The 18,987-nt window shown below is 48.3% G+C and overlaps 1 protein-coding gene across 2 annotated transcripts; it reads right to left on the bottom strand.

Annotated features, from left to right (window-relative positions):
• Positions 1-194: 194 nt before the first annotated feature.
• U2af2 (U2 small nuclear RNA auxiliary factor 2) lies at positions 195-17,792 on the bottom strand. 2 transcript variants are annotated; one of them, XM_032894532.1, is made up of 12 exons: positions 17,600-17,792; positions 13,370-13,505; positions 12,626-12,670; positions 12,235-12,338; positions 11,720-11,871; positions 10,377-10,493; positions 9,431-9,569; positions 5,439-5,518; positions 5,242-5,364; positions 4,854-4,952; positions 4,376-4,624; positions 195-948 (listed from the first exon to the last, which is right to left on the bottom strand). In XM_032894532.1, the coding sequence occupies exons 1-12, from the start codon at positions 17,646-17,648 to the stop codon at positions 814-816; spliced, it is 1,428 nt and encodes a 475-aa protein (XP_032750423.1). In that variant the 5' UTR covers positions 17,649-17,792; the 3' UTR covers positions 195-813. The 2 variants fall into 2 exon arrangements, with proteins under 2 accessions (XP_032750423.1, XP_032750424.1); XM_032894533.1 differs by having other exon boundaries at positions 4,866-4,952.
• Between the last annotated feature and the right edge of the window lie 1,195 nt (positions 17,793-18,987).

Here is an 18,987-nt window from a genome sequence, read left to right as displayed (position 1 = left end):
CGTCCTTGTGCCCTTGCGTCACTTCCGCATCTACGCAGCAGTGGATATACTGAAACATCCAATCTATTACCTTGAAGCCTCTCCACCACGGATACCCTTGCAGGACCCTCAAGCCTGCCTCCCTCCCTAGGTGCCACCCTCCACACCCTCGGGCGAAAGAGAAGGGCGGACACACTGGACACAGATGGGCGCCATAAAGTAAAATACAACAAAATGTTTAATGAGCAAATTCGTATTAGCAAATATGAAACTGCCACAGAGAGGAGGAGCAGGACTGAGACCACGGGTTGAGGGTCAGGAAGACTAAGAAGAACCAACTACTTAAGAAACCAGGGTGGAGAACAGGGAGGACCAAAGCCAGAGGACGGGAGCTGTGGTCCTGCAAAGGGAGAGGGCAGGGCACTGAGGGCCAGACAACAAAATTCAAAATAGTTTGGCCATAAAATATAAACACGCTATGTTCCTACCATGGGGTAAGAGAGGAGGAAAGGGGTGTAAGGGTTAAGAGGCTGTTTGGGAAGGGGCTGTGGGGGGTCCTACCCGCCCTGCTGTGCACACAGTCCCCATCCCAGCCCGTTCCCTCTGTGTCTGTGTGGGTGCATGTGTCTGTGGGCCTGTGTGCACTTGCCCAGTCCCCTTCCTGCCCTAGCCCCCCCACCCCCCACCCCCCTTAATTGCTGCCATTCCAGTTGCTGCCGGCTGTCATTCGGCTGTCACTCCTCTGCCCATCATCTTCAGAGGGGGGAAAGGAGGAGGGGACAGGTGGGGGGAAAGTCCCCAGCCAGCCCTGCCCCCACCCTCCCCCAGCCACCTCTACCAGAAGTCCCGACGGTGGTACGAGTCAGGGTCACAGTATTTTGTGACCACCACTCTGTTGGCGAACTTGCGGCCGGTTAGACCCTGCATGGCTTTCTGGCAGTCAAACACAGAGGTGAACTCCACAAAGATCTGTAGGAACAAGAGGCAGTTCTGTGAACAAAACTGGCTCCTAGCAACTACTCAGCATTCATTTAAGTACATAATCAGCACAGAAAATGAGAGAACACCTCAATGCACTCCACAGAGGCCTTCCATTCAGTGTGAGGCTGTTCACCCAAACATTCTCCAGTACCCAAGAACAAAGTACAGATGAGAGACATCACAGAAACAGAGAAAAACAGGCAGGCCTGAGTCACCTGAATACACATGGCATGTGACCAGAGGAAAGATCCCAAAGGAGAGAAGGGTCACTTCTGCACCACAGGGTGCTCCCCAAGCCACTACAACAGCACGCTCTGCCCATAGAGAGTGGGTAAGGAAAGCTCAGAAGTTAGGATTCAAGCCCAACCTGAATTAAAAGAGGTTCATCAGGGGTTGGGGATTTAGCTCAGTGGTAGAGCGCTTGCCTAGCAAGCACGAGGCCCTGGGTTCGGTCCCCAGCTCCAAAAAAAAAAAAAAGAGGTTCATCTATCCACGCTGATAATCCTGCTTGAACCACCTTAAAACTAATGAATACAGAAGGTACTGTAACATGGGAAATACACCACCCTGCTTTACTTTAACAAACCAGTTGACTTCAGAAGAGAGTGAAGAGAATAGGAGATAAAACTGACAGAAGTTTTATGGGACCAGCAAAAATGGCTCTACAACTCTTAACATCCTACGTTCAATTTTGGAAAGGTCTGACTCCTCTCCCAAAAGTTGTCCCATGCTTGCACAAACACAAAAATAAATGAGTTAGAAATGACTCAACAGTTAACACTAACTAACTGCTCTTCAAGAGGTTGAGTTCAATTCACAGCAACCACATAGTGGCTCACAACCATTTGCAATGGGATCTGATGACCTCTTCGGGTGTATCTGACAGTGATAGTGTACGTACATAAATAAATAAATAAGTAAATAAATAAATAAATAAATAAATAAATAAAATAAAAGTCTGTTTAAAAAAACTGCAACCAAATTTGGGGTTTGGACCTTACTAAAACAATACATTTCAAGACAGTAATATTTAAACATAACTTAGGTAGATTAGACACCAAGGCACCAAGGAAGACTATTCTGCTTTAATAATAGAATTCTTTTGTTCAAAAAAAAAAAGTTACTGGGTTAGCATGCTGGTTCTCAAGTAGGGACAGAGTATGGCCCCAGGAGATAATGAGCAATGTCTGTTAACACAAGGGTGTGGCCCCATTGATGGCCAATTCCAAAACACTTAAATTGAGAAGTACAGCTAAATTTCTAAGATGAACTCTGAGACAAGCCTAAAGCAGGTGTGAGAATACACACCTGCAATCCAAGCAGCAGGGAGGCTTAGGCAAGATCGCTAGCCCAAAGTCGGCCTGGGCTATGCAGTAAAACCCCACCTCAAAGCAGAAACAAAACCACCCCCTAAAATATTGTTAACTTAAAGCTGGATAATACACACTAAACATCAGCATCAACCTCATATATTTTTAGAAGACAAGTTTAAGTATAGAATAAAGGTGAATATGGTAGCAAAGTGCCATGAGTTCAAGACTAGCCAGCTGAAGCAACATGGCAAAACCCTATCTCAAATGAAGAAAATCAATACCAAAAGAAAGTCAGCTGCTCAAGAAGCCCGTCTGTGCATTCAGAGACCCTGTATTTATTTATTTATTTATTTATTTATTTATTTATTTATTTATTTACTCAATCCCCATTTAAGGAAGGCTTCCATTAAGATGCCAGCCTGAATCAGAAAAACAGTGCATATCCAGTACTGGCACAGAAGCAATCAAGAGGCTTTTTTAGCCAGACAGTCTTCTTCCTTTTGACCACACCAGACCCCTGCTGCATGCCCAAGATTCACTTGAAACCTGCCCAGCCTCCCCACCTGTGAGTTTCTATCAATCATCCCCTTGGGAGTTCCCATCTGCCCAGCTAACTGTTTCCTGGCTGACTCTATTAGGGATATCTAAGAAAGCAGCAGGCCCAAAGATGGCTGTTGCCCTCCATCTCACCTGACACTTTGCTCCTGTGCCTTTCTCCTCCCCATCTCCACAAACTCATCCATTTCTCTCAGTGCCTATTATAGTTACCGCATTACTTATGGACACAGATGTGTTCTGAATGTTCCTGGGCAATTTCACCACTTCAAGTTTTATGGGGCATACAAATTATATGTTATCACTAGATAATATCACCTTGACTAAATCCCCCAGCACAGGACCATACTTTAAAGCAGACCACCATCTGTCTTTAGTACAAGAAACCCAATGGGTCATCTGACTCATGACTAGGCCCTTTCCATACATTTATCAAACAAGCTGGCATTGCATCAGCTTTTTTCTATCCACGAAGCCCCACCCCTCTAGAAGAAAACCCTAAGCTTCTTCCTCAAATTCTTAAGACCCTCCCCTAATCCTCTTACAAAAATTGGCCCCTTCTCTCACAAATTCTGCTCCTGGTTCTTTCAGCCATAACAAGAGTTCCTAAAACCAATGGCTGAACATCCTGTCCTAATCTCAATCAATTCATACTCCTACAATGCAGCAGTCAGCTCTGGGTTAGCATGCTGGTTCTCAAGTAGGGACAGAGTATGGCTCTACAGGGGCAAACCAAGCCCCTACTTTGAATAAACCCACCACCAAACATACACACAGCAATTCTACCTGAGTTCTCTGCTTTCTGTCCATCTGCCTAGGACAGACCCACCTACCTAAAACCAGAACCTGGGCTTGTGCATGTGGCTCAGTGATAAAGCAGTTGCTTTAGTTGGCTACTATGAGGCCATGAATTCTATCTTCAGTACCAGAAAGAAAAATAAAGGAATCCAGCAACCCTTTCCTGTTACTGCCCAACACAGCACCCTAGCAAAGTACCCCCAACTATTTTTGGGTAAGAGCTCTATTCACAACCAAATCTTCTACTGGCAGAATAAGTCCACCACCAACCCTCATCAGCACCTTCCAAGGTGGACAAGCAGAGCTTATCTAAACCTACCACAGTGCAGAGGTGGTAACTCAGTAGCCTCTGAAATCAAGACCACAAACATGTGATGCCTAGCTGTGTGTGGCTTGTCACCTCTGCACCACACACTATGAAGAGGTTCAGAAGCCACTGAAAGAAGAACACAGATGTAGCTTCAAGGCACATAGGTAGTAAGGAAACTGTATGTGGTAACATCTTCTCAACAAAAAAGGCAAAAGCTACTTGCAAAAGGATTGCATAAGAAGAAGAAAAAAAATAAGTTACATCGATACAGAAACCAATTTCTCCACTATAGGCCCCAGTCTCCCAAATGAGCTTGATCCTCTCTGGGTCCTCTGCATCACCCTTGGCCAGAACTAGACAGGTATTGAGGGGGACAGAGGATGGTAAGGGGTAGAGGGTGGTAAGGGGTGTGTACACAAAATAAAGAAGGCACCCTGACCTTTCCGCAGCCAGGCACCTCGACGCCGTCCACGGGCCGAGGAATTTCAATGGATTTGACCAGCCCATACTTGCTGCACTCGTCTCGTACATCCTCTACAATTTCCTCATATTCCTCATCGTCCAGCAGCTCCTCAGGGAGCACCATGTTCATGAGGCACAGGACCTCAGTTGGGTGACCGCCCATCTGCACCTGAGAGCTCATCAGGCCGGGCACTTGAAGGGTCACGGGTGTCTGATTGATGGTGCTCTGTGGGGTCAGGGAGAACAGATCTGTCACAAAATGGCTCAGACTAGCCTCCCTCCACTCAAGCCTGTGCCTCTTACACCCAACTCGTGGGACCATTCCTCTACTTAAAACACTTATGAGCCCACTGTCCAAGTCCCCTCCCATGAAAACTGGGGCAGAACTCAAGAAAACCTTCCCATCCAACCCTTCCCACCCCCAGGGTCCCTCTAGCCAATGGAAGATGACGTGCCGGGAGGCTCACCAGCGTGGCATTCTTGGCTCCCACACTCGCCCTCTGGACAAGCAGCTTCTTGTCCCCTAGCTGCATCCCATTCAGCCCCGCAATAGCCTATGGTCAGAGGACGAAGGGTGGAAGGGGTGCAGGGAAGGAACAAGTCAGGAACCAAGGGGCCCAGCACTTCCCCCAAAGAACCAGGCATTGTCAGGGAAAGAGTAGAAGGCAAAGGGCCTTTAAGTTTGAAAAGAGGCAAAACCAAAGGAAAAGAAATGAGTCCCCACGAAGCTTTGCATAAGACTAAACACCTCCCGCCCTAGCCCAAGGAAAGGACCCCTAAGCTAAGAAATAAAGTAGGGTTAAGAAGGGCAGATGGAGCAAGCAGCTAAACACTTGGGCTCACCTGATCTGTAACGTTGATGTCCACGTACTCACAGAAGGCATAGCCCTTGGAGAGCCCTGTGGCACTATCCTTGACCAAGTTGAAGGCCTTTAGAGGCCCAAAGGATGTCAACAGTTCTTTTACCTGCAAGGGGCCAAAAATTCATCAGGGTTTGGTCAGGCTGACAAAGGTAGCTAGCAAGAGAGCAGAGGATTTACCTGGTCATCATTCAGGTAGTTGGGCAAGCCCCCGATGAACAGCTTATGAGCAGAATCTGGGACTACAGTGGATACAACTCCTAAGACAAAAGGAAGGAAGATGGAACTGGTAACATACACACGTGTCTTTTCAGCACTTGGGAGCTAAGACAGAACAATCAGTCTCAAAAAAAAAAAAAAAATCTACAATGAGCCCTTTCACAGGTCTTATCCTACTTAAGATATCATATAATAAAGGTAGGAGAAAGCCACACTAAACCCCCATATTCTGACAAGTACATAAGCATAGACCAGTCAACAACTGAACATGAAACATTCCCTAGGAACTGACAACCACCCAGGAACATCTCATCTCCTTCTGTTGTTCAGCCCTTTGCCTTCAGGGTCACAGGGTCCATAAGCTCTTGCAGGGGTGACCTGCATTCTGAGGTAATGTAACAAGGAGCTGAGAGGCTGCTTAGAGTCTCAAAACATGCCTCAGTGTTGGCTACCACTGTCATGATGACTAGTGGTCAACTCTGCGAAGCTGTGTTCAGGATCCATTAAAGCTCCAATATAACTACATAGTGGTATCACCTGAGGAAAACTCCCTTCTCTATTCAACTCACATATAAGTGATGGCCAGATGCTTCTTAGCACACCATACAAGTTTCACCATCATTTAATTCTTAAGAGTCATTATCAGGCCCCTGCATCAGTCCAGCGTAACTTCTCTATTCCAAAGTCCCACTATAAGTAACCTCCCTCTTTCCAGCTCTCCCCCATGCCAAGTGCAGTGGTCCATCCTAATCTGCAAAAGCATCAAGATACTGAAGATATCAAGATACACACCCCAGAACCTGGGTCACTGTAACCCATCCGTCTTCCAGGGTGTGATGTGCCCCAAAGAACTGCAGGCATCAATTCAGCTATCTAACCATCAGAAGTGTACCCCAGTAGTCAAGTCACCTAGACAACAACAGACCTAAGCTACAGTGCAACTGTGACAAGCAGAAGCATTAACACCAGGCCATATCCAGTACTGTCATAGGTCAGGCACAACTACTTTAAAAACCTATCTGGGCCTGGAGAGATGGCTTAGCAGTTAAAAGCACTTGCTGCTCTTCTAGGGGGCCCAGGTTCAGCTTACCAGCACCCACAGGATAACTCACAACCACTCATAACTCCAGCTCCAGGGAATTTGACTCTCTCTTTTCTGACCTTCTTGGACACCAGGCATCCATACAATATATACTTATATGCAGGCAACACACACTCATACACATAAAATGAAAGAGTTAATCTACCTCAGGTACAAAAGCCCTAGCCTTAAAGCAAAAGTAAAGTTCTAAGTTCTGAGACAGGAAAAAGGTGACTAGAAAGAGTCCAACTCAACAGAGCCTTTCTAAAGCAGCTCAGCAGGCTTGGCTCTGCAGCGGTCTCTGACAAGTAAGCAACAAGGCAGCAACTGGACCCCAAGCCCAATCTGGTAATCACTGTACCTTACCTTAGAGGGAGCACAAGGTAGAGCCCAACCCAGCTGCCCTGACTTCAACTCTTTGCTATCTACACCAGAGAAAACAAGGAGACCACACTACTAACAGGGCACACACAGAAGCATTCTGTGCCACTTAATCCCAGGAATACAAGGAGCTAACACTGGTGACTAAGAACTCACTTCTGGGGGAATGCAGCTCAGCTTCCACTACAGGTGATGTCAGTTTAAGTGATCAGTCCATTACTCTCTCACCAGGGACGAAGTCAGCCTTCCGATTTACAAATCTTTTAACTCTATCATCAACGTTCAGTGGATTTCATCAAGTGCTTTCCCTCTTTAGTTTATATAGTGACCTTTGTTCTCTTCCTCTGGAAGAGGAAGTTCAAAAAACAAGACCAGGACCTGAAGGCAGAATTCCAGTTGGTGCTGCCACCTCCAAAGTAGTAAATTTGTGTGGAAGCACAGGCAGAGCTGGGAAGCCAGGTCTTCAGGCAGGCACATCCCAAAGAGACTCAGGACTGATCTTTCTATTGTTTAATCACAGCGGTGCAGAGACTCACTGTGCAAGAGGCTTGCCCCTTAGCAGCATGATCCAAAGCAACTGTGACGTTATCTACATGGTTTCCAGCAGAAAGTAACATGAAAGAGTACAAAAGCTGAGCTATGACTCCCTCTGAAGCCAATCTGTGCAGCCCAGGAAACCTATGAATTACACGACCAAGAACAATTATTAATCATCACTGCTGGCTTTCCTCCTCTGTGAAATGACAATTCCACCTACTACAAAAGGATGTCAAACTGTGATGTGGCACATGCTTGTGATCTCAATACTGGGGGTAGGGACCAGTTGGGAAACCAGTCCAAGATACAGTTATACCATGTATCAAAAACCTCTACACCCAGGCCTTCTGGTACAAGCTTACAATCCCAACTATGCAGGAAGATCCAAAGTTCAAGCCCTCCCCTGGGAAACACAGAGAGACCCTGCCTCAAACTAATATCAAAAAGGCAGACTACCTGCCTAGCAGGAGCAAGGCTCTAAAGAATTGTCCTAGAATTCCTAGTACAATGATACCAGTAATAAAAATAAGTAACATAAAAGGAATGAGAGTGTGCCAAAATTTATTTGTAAGAACAAGCAGTGGGCCACAACTGACTTCCAACTCATAATTAACAAGTGAAAGAAGATCGAGGAACAGGCAACAACTGGTATGCCACACGGTCATTAAAACCAGCAGGTAGCTGTCTATGTAATTACAGAGTAATCCAAACAGTGAATTTAGTGCCAAGAGATACAAATAAGACGGTCTACAGCTTCACCTGAGAGTCAGCAAGCAAGCAGGACGTAGTGGCACAGGCCTATAATCTCAACTACTACCCAGGCAGCTAGGTACAGGAGGCCAAGATCCTGGCCTGTCTAGGCAAACTTAGTAAGACCCTACCTCAAAATAAGAACTAAAAAGGAGCTTGGGATTCAGGTTAGAGGTAAAGTGCTTTCCTGACAAGCACAAGGGCTGGAGTTAATCCCCAGTACCACTGTGAATTCCTCTCCAAGCAGTATTTTGAAGAACATGTTAGCTTAAGTCTTAGGTAAATGGAGTGGAAAGAGGCACTGACCTCACCAGACCTTGCAATAAGAAAGCATTAGGTAGTAAGGCAACGATCCCAAGTCCTACACTACCAGAAATGTGCTCCTCCTCTATAGTAAAGAGGTGACATGACTTGGTTCCCATGGGCACCCTCTATGATGTTGAGCATCAACCAGGAGGACCCCACATTCATTCCAATCAGCCTCAGACCAGGGCCTGACTCACTTAGCTCGACTCCAGCACCAGTGCTTCCTAAAGTCCGGTAGCACATCAAACAGCCTACATATCCCAACTCATACCCCACTTCACCTGCCAAAAGCTAGGTCAGCAAACTACAACTTGCAGGATGGTGCACACTGAGCCTTTTAAACTCTGAAAAATTAGTGCAAAATATAATAATAAAAATCCCAAAAATATCTGTATTTTTTAATGACCCTGTCTGTAGCTTAAGCACTAAAGATCTATTGTGACCTACCAATCAGAGGTTATATTAATACAACTACAGGAACAGCACAGAACACATGACAAAGACATGGTATCAGTGAACACTAAGATACCAGGGCCACACACCAGAACCACACAAAGATCTGTTGATACGTACTTATAAGTACATACATACACAACACATCAAGTCCTAAAATTCCAGGGCTAAGCAGACAAGGTAAGAACAATGCCCAGACTCCAAATCCCATACTTTCCAGAATACATCTGATCTGGACCTAGCTCTGACGTTTACAAGCTAAGCTAAACTCTAAGTTCTCAGATCACAGCTCGCCACCACTTCAGAGGCCTAGCTGGAAGAAGATCCACAGCTCGCACACACTATCGCCAAAGCAACTCTATCTAGGTGGACTAAGTACAGGAACTCAGGTTGAGGAAACAGTATCTTCCTATCCCACCCACCACCCTAACAAATTCCCACTCACCAGGCACATAAACAGAGGGGTTCTCTGACATGCCAGGCAGTGGCTGGTAGTCATGAGGCCTTCGAATCTTCAATGACTGGCCCTGGAAGATGATGCCATCAAAGGCCATGGCCTGGGTCGTCTCATCCACTGACCGGAACTGAAGGAAGAGAAGCAACAAAACTAAGGGGGTAGGCCGGGACTAGACCAGCCCCCAAGACACTTAACTTTCCTCCCACTTATATAAACAAACATCAGGTACCAAACCCTGTACTGGACAATGGGAAAAAGCATTACCAGATTGCTTCTAGAAGCTTACACTCTAGAAAGCAAATATCCTGGCACCCAACAGATAGCAAGCACACCATCATAAATTCTGAGAATGTTGGAAAGGGACCAACTGCTGAGAAGCCAGCAGGGAAAAGTTAGGTCAAGTAAGTTTGGTGGCAATGACAGCCCAGGCTTTCTAATGAAGTGACACTTAATCTGAAGTCTCTAATAGTACAAATCAAAGTGGACTCTGATGGGCAAGTACAAACTGAGAAAGAACATTCAAAAAGTCTTCGGTAGCCTTGATCACGCTACCACCACCGTGTTTTACAATTATGACTCCAGAGTTGAACTAGCTCTTTACAGACAGTTGGAGAGTAACTGCTAAGAAATATGACTTATAAACATCTAGATTAAACTGCCTCAGCCTAGGCCCCAAGTAAGTAGAAGCATACTGAGCCTCTGGAAAAATCAGTATAGCCTGAACAGAGTGGACTGGGCCAGAACAGTCTCAAAAACCACAAAGCAGGCAGACGCCAAACAGTCCTCCCAGTGAGGTAGAACATAGGAAGGCATAAGTCAAGATGGAACTGCAGAACTCCTCCAGCAGCCAAATGGGAAATGGGCTGCAGAGAAAACAAAGTAGCCAGCACAGATCAGCCCTACTATCCCTTACCCTTATCAATGGAAAGCTTACCTCCAAAAAGGCAAAATTCTTGTCTTGATTTATCTGAACAGCCAAGACTGGGTTGCCAGGGGCCTGAGTCAACCCCCCCAAGCGCATCTGGGCGTTGAAGAAGTCCATCATAGCCTCCTGCAGAGGGAATAGGAGACAGGGGAGGGCGGGGAGGGAGGTGGAGAGAGGAGGGGAAGGGTGAGAGAGGGAGACACAGAGGGGTTTGGGGGTAAGGGGAGAGGAATGAGGGAAGGGGGAACGGGGAGGGAAAGGGACAGTGGAATATGGGTCAGGGGTATAGAGGTCAATAGTAGGAACAAGTGCAGGAGGAAAATGAGAAAACAGACAGGAGACAGGAGCAAATGGGCCAGACAGAAGGACAGGCATGAGGGATGAGCCATGGAGCCCAAAAAATTAGAAAGAAAAGTTATTCAAGAAAAGATGACAGGATATGACAGCAAGAGGAAAAAACAAAAGACATGAGGATGACACGAGGAAGAAACGCCCAGTGCAGACAAGGTAGGAGACCAACAGGCAGGAAGAGAAAGACAAGCAAAGGGACAGGAAGGGCGCCCAGAGAGGCAGAACAAGTAGAGTGCAGGGGCAGGGAGGGATGGAAGAGCAGGGGAAGAAGGGGTAGGGCGGGAGGGGAGGAGAAAAGAGTGATGTGGAGGGATCTGGCCCTGGAGTCCGGGGGCTGGTTTATCAAATGTAGCAAAGTGCAGGTTGAGAAAGTCAGAATGGACCTTACTTGCCTTCGACGATGGTAGCAAACTTTTTGTTGCTACGAGGGATCTCAGCCCCACAATATTTCACTTTAAAGAGAAATGGAAACAACTCTTTGATCTCGGGATTCTCAGGGGGTGCCACGGGAAGGGGTGGGGGAGAGGGGTAGGGGAGAGGAGTGGTGGGGAAGGTGGGGGAGGTCAGGGCTACCAAAAATAAAAGAACAGCGACCATGGGAGGGATGTGGGGAAAAGGATGTGGATAGACGGCAGAAAAGGAGAGCATGTCAGAAAACTGGAGGGACGTGCGTCTGTTTGTACGTGTGTCGAGTCTCCCTCTCTGTCTCTCTCCAACACGTAGGTACAATATGTAAGTGGGTACGTTATGTGTGTGTTTGATCCCTGGGTTGCTGGAGGAGGTTGGGGAAAGGGAGACGGGAGAGGGGAAGAGGAGGGAGGGAGGGGCCACCCCCAGCCCGGCCCCTGGCTGGCTCAACTCCATCCGTCCGTCTGGGAGGGGGCCGGGGGGTCTTGCAGGAACAGAGTCTGACGCGTGCAGGTTGGGGAAAGGGAATGGAGGGAGGGGAGGCACAGGGTAGGGAAACAGGGGAGAGGGCAGGGGCAGGAGGAGGGCAGTACCTCAGTGATGCCAAAAGGGATGTTGCCCACGTAGAGACGTCTGGCCTGTCTGGTCATCTGGCTCCCAACCACAGGCACTGGCGTTGGGGTCACAGCCAGACCATCAGGAGTCATAGTCGGGAGAAGGGCAGTGGCTGGAATCTGACCCGCAGCTTCAAGAAAGGTATAAAGAGTAAAATCCCATTAGCAACCCTAAACCCAGGACCACTCAGTGTACACTAACCATACCCACCCACCCTCCAGACCACGTCATCTGGAAGCTCTTCAATCAGCCAAGTCAACTCAGCAATGGAGTCCAATACCCACTACTAAGAAGTCTGACTTCCTAAGGGGCCCACTATGGAAGACATTCCCTCCTCCAGCAGCACTTCACATGGCAGGTACCAGAAGTCCTTGAGTATGATCCTTCAGTTTCACCAAGCACATTAACACACACAACTTTAACCCCTAACACCCTCCCCTCCACACACACACAATTGTAACCCCCACAAAGCCTACGGGAGGGAAAGGCCTACCTTGCATGGCCTTGTACTGCATTGGGGTGATGTGCTCAAAGCCAGGCGGTGGCACGTCCCAGTATTTACGAACCTTCTTCTTCTTCTCATGGCGGGGGGAACGACTGGGGAAGGGGGGAGGGGGAAAGTGGGGCAGGGCAACCTCAGTCTGACCAACACTGGGTCTGCAAATCCCATAAGGAGCACCTTCCCAGTCCACCCCACCCTCCCACAGAGAAGCTCCTCTCTCTCCAGGAGGGAGAGCTAGGCCTGGGCCTGAGGAGGGACACTGGCAGATGAGCCTCTTTCCCAGTGCTCGGGCCAGGGTGGGGATGCAAGGCAGGCAAATTGCACAGGTGAGGAAGGAGAAGGGATTGGACATGGGGCAGAAGGGGCAGGAAGAGAAGCTCACATCAATCCACCGTGCTCCTCTTTAGCGCCTCTGGTCAAAGGTTTGCTGAGGGGTGGGAGGGAAAGGAAAAGGTATGGGGAGGAGTGACTGGGGACCTTTGTCTTCCCCTCATAACACACCACACCCAAGATCACTGAACCCCAGGATCAAGGCAGGACCGAGGAGAACAAGTAGCATGCAGGCCCCCTCGGCCCTGCCAATCCCCCTAACCCTACCATTCCCAGGAATGTGGAAGTAATGAGAAGGAGCAGGAAGAGACTAGGCCACTCTATGGAGAAACTGAGATAAGAAAGGATGTTCTTCATATATCCCACACTTCCTTACCTAAAAGGAACAGAGAGAATGAGGGGAATCCAGGAAGGGAAGATGCCTCAGAATAACTAGCCCTGAGCTAGAAATGAAAGCTTCAGATACAGCCCTCCTCCCAGAACAGAGGAAGCAGAAACAAACAGGGTTCTCCAAAAGAGCCCCAGACAGAATGAGAGAATAAGAAAAGAATAATTGGGCCCTCAAAAGACAGGTACAGCCTTAGACAGGGAAGAGAAAAAAAAAAAAACTCATTCCCTGCCCCCAGGAACTACTGCCCCCAGCAACCCTTTGGCACTGCCAGAGAAACTGAAAGAAATCCCATAAACAGGGAAAACTGAGTTCAAGACAGACCAAGCAGCACCCACACGGAGAACAATCAGGCAGACCCAGTCTCTGACAGGGGACCCAGCCAGAAGTCCCAGGGCTCTAGTGTACCTTCGCCGTCTCCTGTCCCGGGAGGCACTGCGCTGGTCCCGGTTACGCCGATCTCGGCTCCGGCTCCTGCGCTTTCGGTCCCGGCTTCGAGAGCGACTATGACTACGCTTCCGGTGCCGGTTTTCCTTGTCCCGTTCTGGACAAGTATGAGAAGACATGCAATGAGTGAAGAGAAAGTGCAGGCCCAGCCCACCCTGCGTGCTGGTGGCTATACCAAGACCCAGGGAGGCCACCCCACCAAGGGAAGGGATTTAATGAAAGGAGACAACAGGCCTCCTGGGTCCACACCCGAGTCCCCAAGGACTCTGAAGGGACCAAAGGGACAGGGCCTGGAAATGCCCCCGGGGTGTAAGATACCTGAAGATGCTCAAGAGGAGCTGAGGAGCCAGAGAAGACAGAGGAAGCTGGCTCCTGGTCCCCCTCGAGGGCTGAGGGGCCTGACCCCAGGGTCGTCCCTGAGAGGGGCAGGGCTAGAGGCTGGGGAATCAAGAGACCCAATGATGTTTTCCTGAAGAGACCCAGCAACCCCTCAGGAAAAACCTCTGCAAACCAGCTGGTACCCACAGCCCCACCACCAGACCCAAGGGTCAGGTGCCAGGCAGATCTAATAACCTTAAGAAGTGAGGAAACTCAACTCCATCCCTTCCCAACCAGGTGAATAATGCAAGAGCATGCACGCTCTGAAGGGAGGGGCTTCTTTCTGAACACACAGAAAGGAAGGAAAAGACACCTCCCTAATATTTCAACTGATGGTCCAGAGAAGCCTCATCTACCAGCACCTCCCTGCCTTACTCCCTCAAAGCCAAAAGCAGGGTGGGCTAGAATAAGGACCTGTGTCTTCACCATTATCTACTCTGCTTCCTTAGCATCTCTGCTTCAGAGGTCATGGCTACTAACAGAGCACAGCCTAGCAAGAAAAACTACAAAGCCTCAGAGGCAAAGGCAGGCAGATGGATCTAAGACCAGCCTGGTCTACCTAGCAAGTTCCAGACCAGCTGGACCTACATAGGCTCCAACTTAAATAAAAACACAACACTATAACTACTATTCTGCAGACTAGCCCCTCAAGGTAGAAGCTAAACCAGGATCACCTTAATGTATTTCCTTAATTCCAAAGTACCACTGATCTCTCAACCATCAACCCCCCCATCCACCCATACAGATGAACACAGCCAGGAGTGATGAGGCATGTGGCAGGCTGACACAAGAAAATGAAGGGTTGGAGGCTAGTGAGTTAAATGAGATACATACTCAAAAACTCTAACAGGTGTAGCCTAAAAGTATTGACTTCTGAGACTGGCAGTAGGAAAAAGCAGTAAGAGAAATTTCATAGTAGATTTTAAACACACTCTACATTTATATTATGTATTTTTCTGTTGCAGTAAGTAAATTTTGAAATATTTAACTCAACTACTAATACTAAAAAAACACCTCAGGAAAAACATAACCAAAACATAACCAACCTTGAGATACTTCTATCTGAATCTGCAAACAGACTGTCGTCGATTGCATTTAATTATCACTAGTGCTTTGGAAAATCTGTCAGAAGCTCATAAAGCAGATAAGGAAACTGAGGCACAGGGAGATCATGACTTGCTCAAAGCCCAACAGCTGGGCAACAGTGAAGCCAAGACTGAAATTGTAATGCCACTAAGTTAGGTACCAGGCTGTAGTCTCAAACGAAGACCAAGCAGAACATTCATTACAGAGTCTGGGTTCAACTACTAACAGCAAAGAATGTGCATGTACATGTAAAGAATAAAATAATCAAAAGCTAGACAGGGGCAAGAACTGTGGAATATTGAGACAAGCACAGCACCAGGTAGCTCTGGCTCCACACCAGGAAGAGGGGCTACTTACAAATCCCAAATGTCTTCCCTCCCGCTAAGTGTCAAAAGCAAAAACAACAAACTCCAAAAATGACATAACACCAGGTGTCTAGGACACAAACTTCCTGTAAACTTGGGGAACTAAGAAGGGGGCTAAAGCTAAGAGATACAGTGAGTCTGGGTCAGAGACAAATACCCACAGGCAGGCAAGGTGACAAGATGGTCAAGCTTTCTTCCAGCAAGGCAAGAACCTTCTCCCACATACTGATGCTGGACCATTAAAAGAAAAGGAAACTTCATTTGCTCAAAATGCTATACTCTAGCTGTCTTATGCACATAGCTCCAATAATCGACCCTTATAGGCTGGGTCTCAGGCCCCGTTGCCAACATCAGAAGGGACACTCTAGAACTAGTATCACAGCCTCAAAAAAACAGCTAAAGCAGCTCCACTTGAACCACCTGAACCACAAGGAACTGGCTTTGCAGTCAGAGCTCTACACAAAAGCAGGAACTTAGCTTTAACATCCAGTTTTTCTTTCCTTGAATGAAGGTCACATCTACATTACCAAGGTCTTATAGGAATAACATTTGGCATCCACTTTCCCCACCCTTCTACAACTCGACACCAGTCTAGTTAGGTATTTAGCATAATCCAAGCCACACAATCTATATACACTCTGCTCCATTTAAACTCAGCTCCAGCTTTCCACTGACTAATGCCTGGAGCTTTTTTTCTTAAGAGAAAAAAAACAAAAACTTTATAAGCTTTAGTTTACTGCTCAATAAACAGAAAGCTAGTATGTCCTCAGAAGGCTGTTACAAATGATTCACTTAAAACTGTTTAGAGCATGATTGTGGCTCAAGTCTCATGCAGAAGGCAGAGGCAGGAGAACCTCTGTTGAGTACAAGTTCAAGGACTCAAGGACAGCTGGGGCTACACAGAGAAACCTTGTGGAAGGGAGGGAGGGAGGGAGGGAGGGAGATTTTAAAGAGTTTAATAAATTTCTTTGCCCTGACACATGGTAAGACCTGAGTTTAATCACAACTATAGTCAGTATGTACCACCATTAGTAATTTCAAAAACCCAGTAAACAGAGCAGTGATGATCAGCATACACCTAACAAATTACCATACATAAAGATATTTGAACTCAGGTATATTCAATTTCTAAGCCCTATACTTTTAAGCAGTACACTACTCAAAGCAGAAAAGCTCAACAAGGGCACTCAGAATAATTACTTTTTCCACATGTACTGTTTCAACTACTCTCTCAATTCCAGCTTCATTTCAAAGAATTCTGAAGGTCTCATCGAATGCCCCAACACAAGGCAGCTTAAGTCTCAATCCTTAAGAAATTTGAGCTCTTCAGTCTCAAAAAAGGAGGTTGTAGAGATGTCTTATATCTTATATATAACTCAACTCTTTCCTCGGGATTCCTAAACCCATCAGCACCAACATAGCCTGACTGCCTTTCTGATCCAAATTCATAGTACAGGATCTTACTTTAGGAGCACCTGCCTCTACTAACCTACTAATGGGCCAGCTCCCTACTTCCCATTTGCTGGACTATTTTATTATTATTTTATTATCCCTACAGTATGATTGGATTTAGGTCTCCGAGTTTGGAATGATACAGGACCTGGGCTTTGCCTAAAACCGAAAGGTTTAGGGAGTGTTAGGGATATGAAAAACAGATGTCGGCCGCCCAAACTCCAAGGCATATATGATTTATGCTCAGCAGGGGCACAAAGAACGCAGAGACTTCCCTCTTTGGCGGGCAAACAGGTGTAGGACACATTTTTATCTAAGACGCCACAAAACCGGAGGCTGAGACAGAAACATCGACAGAGACAGAGACAGGAGAGTTCTGGAGAAATCGAAAAGTATGAACAGGCTCGAAACCTACAAGCACCTAGTGACTGCAGCGCCAGTCCACGTGAAGGAAAAGGGGGGGGGGAAGAGTGTGCTTCACCACCGCCATTTTGGAAACAAAGGGGGCGTGGAGAAAGGAAAAGTACGCCCGACCGGAAGCGGAAGTGCGAAGGCAGCAAAAGAAAAAGAATTGAGACCTAAATTCATGTCTTTCTCAAGTAAAAGACAAAATTTTAAAACAACAACAAAAAAGATGCACAAAGAGGAATGCGGCGCGCCCTCAATGCGCCTACTTGACAAAACGCGCCGCCTCCACCGAGACCACGTGGGCGCGGGATATTGCGGCGCGCACGCGCCGTGAGCCTCGCCCGCCACCCCTTCCCTCAGCGCCAAGGGGAGGTCACGTGAGCTAGGCGCGCGCGGCACGGGGGGGGTAAATCGTGCGGCCCTAGGGAAGGGAACAAGAGAAATGGCAGGGGGGGCGCACAGGGCGAAGCAAGAAGCCACCCCACAACCCCAGCGCCCTCACCTTGTTTATTCTCGTTGAGCTGCCGCTCGAACTCGTCGAAGTCCGACATGCTTAGGCGGCCGCGTAGGGCCCTGTGCAGCTCTCGCCTCGCCTTGCCGCCCGCCCGCTCCGGCTACTTCCGCCGCTGGCTTCGGCTACTTCCGGCCCCCGCCGGCACTCCGTCGCCTACCTAAGCAAGCCCCAAGCCCCGCCCCGTCCCGACTCCACCCCCTCGTCCCGCCCGCCCCACCCCCCCTCGAACTTCCCCGAGCTCAGATCCGAAGCCTGTCGGCTATTCTCGGAGAGAGAAGTCTGCAGGCGACGGTCGCCCTCGAAATCACCCGAAGCGAGGATTTTTGCCGGCTGCCCAAGTTGCGGTAACTTTTCGGAGACTAGCGTTTCAACGTTCGGAGGATTCCGTGGGTCCTCGCGTTCCCCTACACCAGCCTCCTCTAAAGATACGGGTTTTCCTACAACTCAAACCGTCTCAGTCTCTGGCCGCCTCTGGAAATTAGTCCCACCCCTCGCCGACCCTGTTCAAGCGGTCAGTCACTTCCAACAATCCTAACCGTCCAGGCCTTCGGCTCTTCCGAAGGTTTCCAGCGCTCGCTCACCGCCCCTCTAGAGATTAAACCCGATTGTAATCTTCGGCTCTTTCCGGAGGTTCGACAGGGTCACTCCGCCCCTTCCGGAGAATATCGTTCCCTTCCGCCACTGCTTCGGGAAGGCCTCAAGCACGGAGGGGGGGAAATTCGGCTTTTTCCGCTGTTGTTTCGGCTCCTTTCGGCTTAAAGAACCGAAAAGGGAGGGAGGACAGATGAGAGGTGGGCCAGATGGCTACAGTGGACGGGGCGGAGTCTCAGCTTTGGCACTTAGCTCTCTAGAAAACTGAAAAAACTGACCTCGCAGAAGGCCAGAGAAGGTGTACGGGACAATAGCAGCCAGTTGAACAAAGGGTGTTCGAGGACGCGGCAGAGGTTGTTAGCGCAGCTTGGGACTCCTGCGCAGTTATTTGAGAGGGGTTTCTGCGCCTGCGTAGCGGTCAGAGGCACGTTTTTCTCAGCTCTCGGGAGGATCCGCCATTCTAAATCCACACTGCGCGTGCGCCCGATCTCCTCCAACATATCTCTACCCCCACCCCCAACCTTAGCCCCGTAGACACTAACTTCAAGACGGTTTAACCAGCCTGCCCTCTCCCGGTTGCCATGGCAATCGCGTTAAATCGTCCGCCCCTGCTCCTGCTGCGCAACCGCAGAACGTGCCACCTACGAGAAATCTAACCCCGGGCGGACGGAAACGAGTCTACACAGCGCCCCCTGGTACCTCCATGGGGCCGGCTCAACTAAAGGTCATTGAGTCAATTCCCCAGCCGGTGCATTTTAAAAGTCGGCTTACCTCAAAGTTTCTCC

Source organism: Rattus rattus, chromosome 2, assembly GCF_011064425.1.
Source record: "Rattus rattus isolate New Zealand chromosome 2, Rrattus_CSIRO_v1, whole genome shotgun sequence".
In the NCBI taxonomy this organism is placed as follows: domain Eukaryota; kingdom Metazoa; phylum Chordata; class Mammalia; order Rodentia; family Muridae; genus Rattus; species Rattus rattus.
The sequence above is the reverse complement of the archived record's forward strand: the minus strand, read 5'-3'. Positions and strand labels throughout refer to the sequence as shown.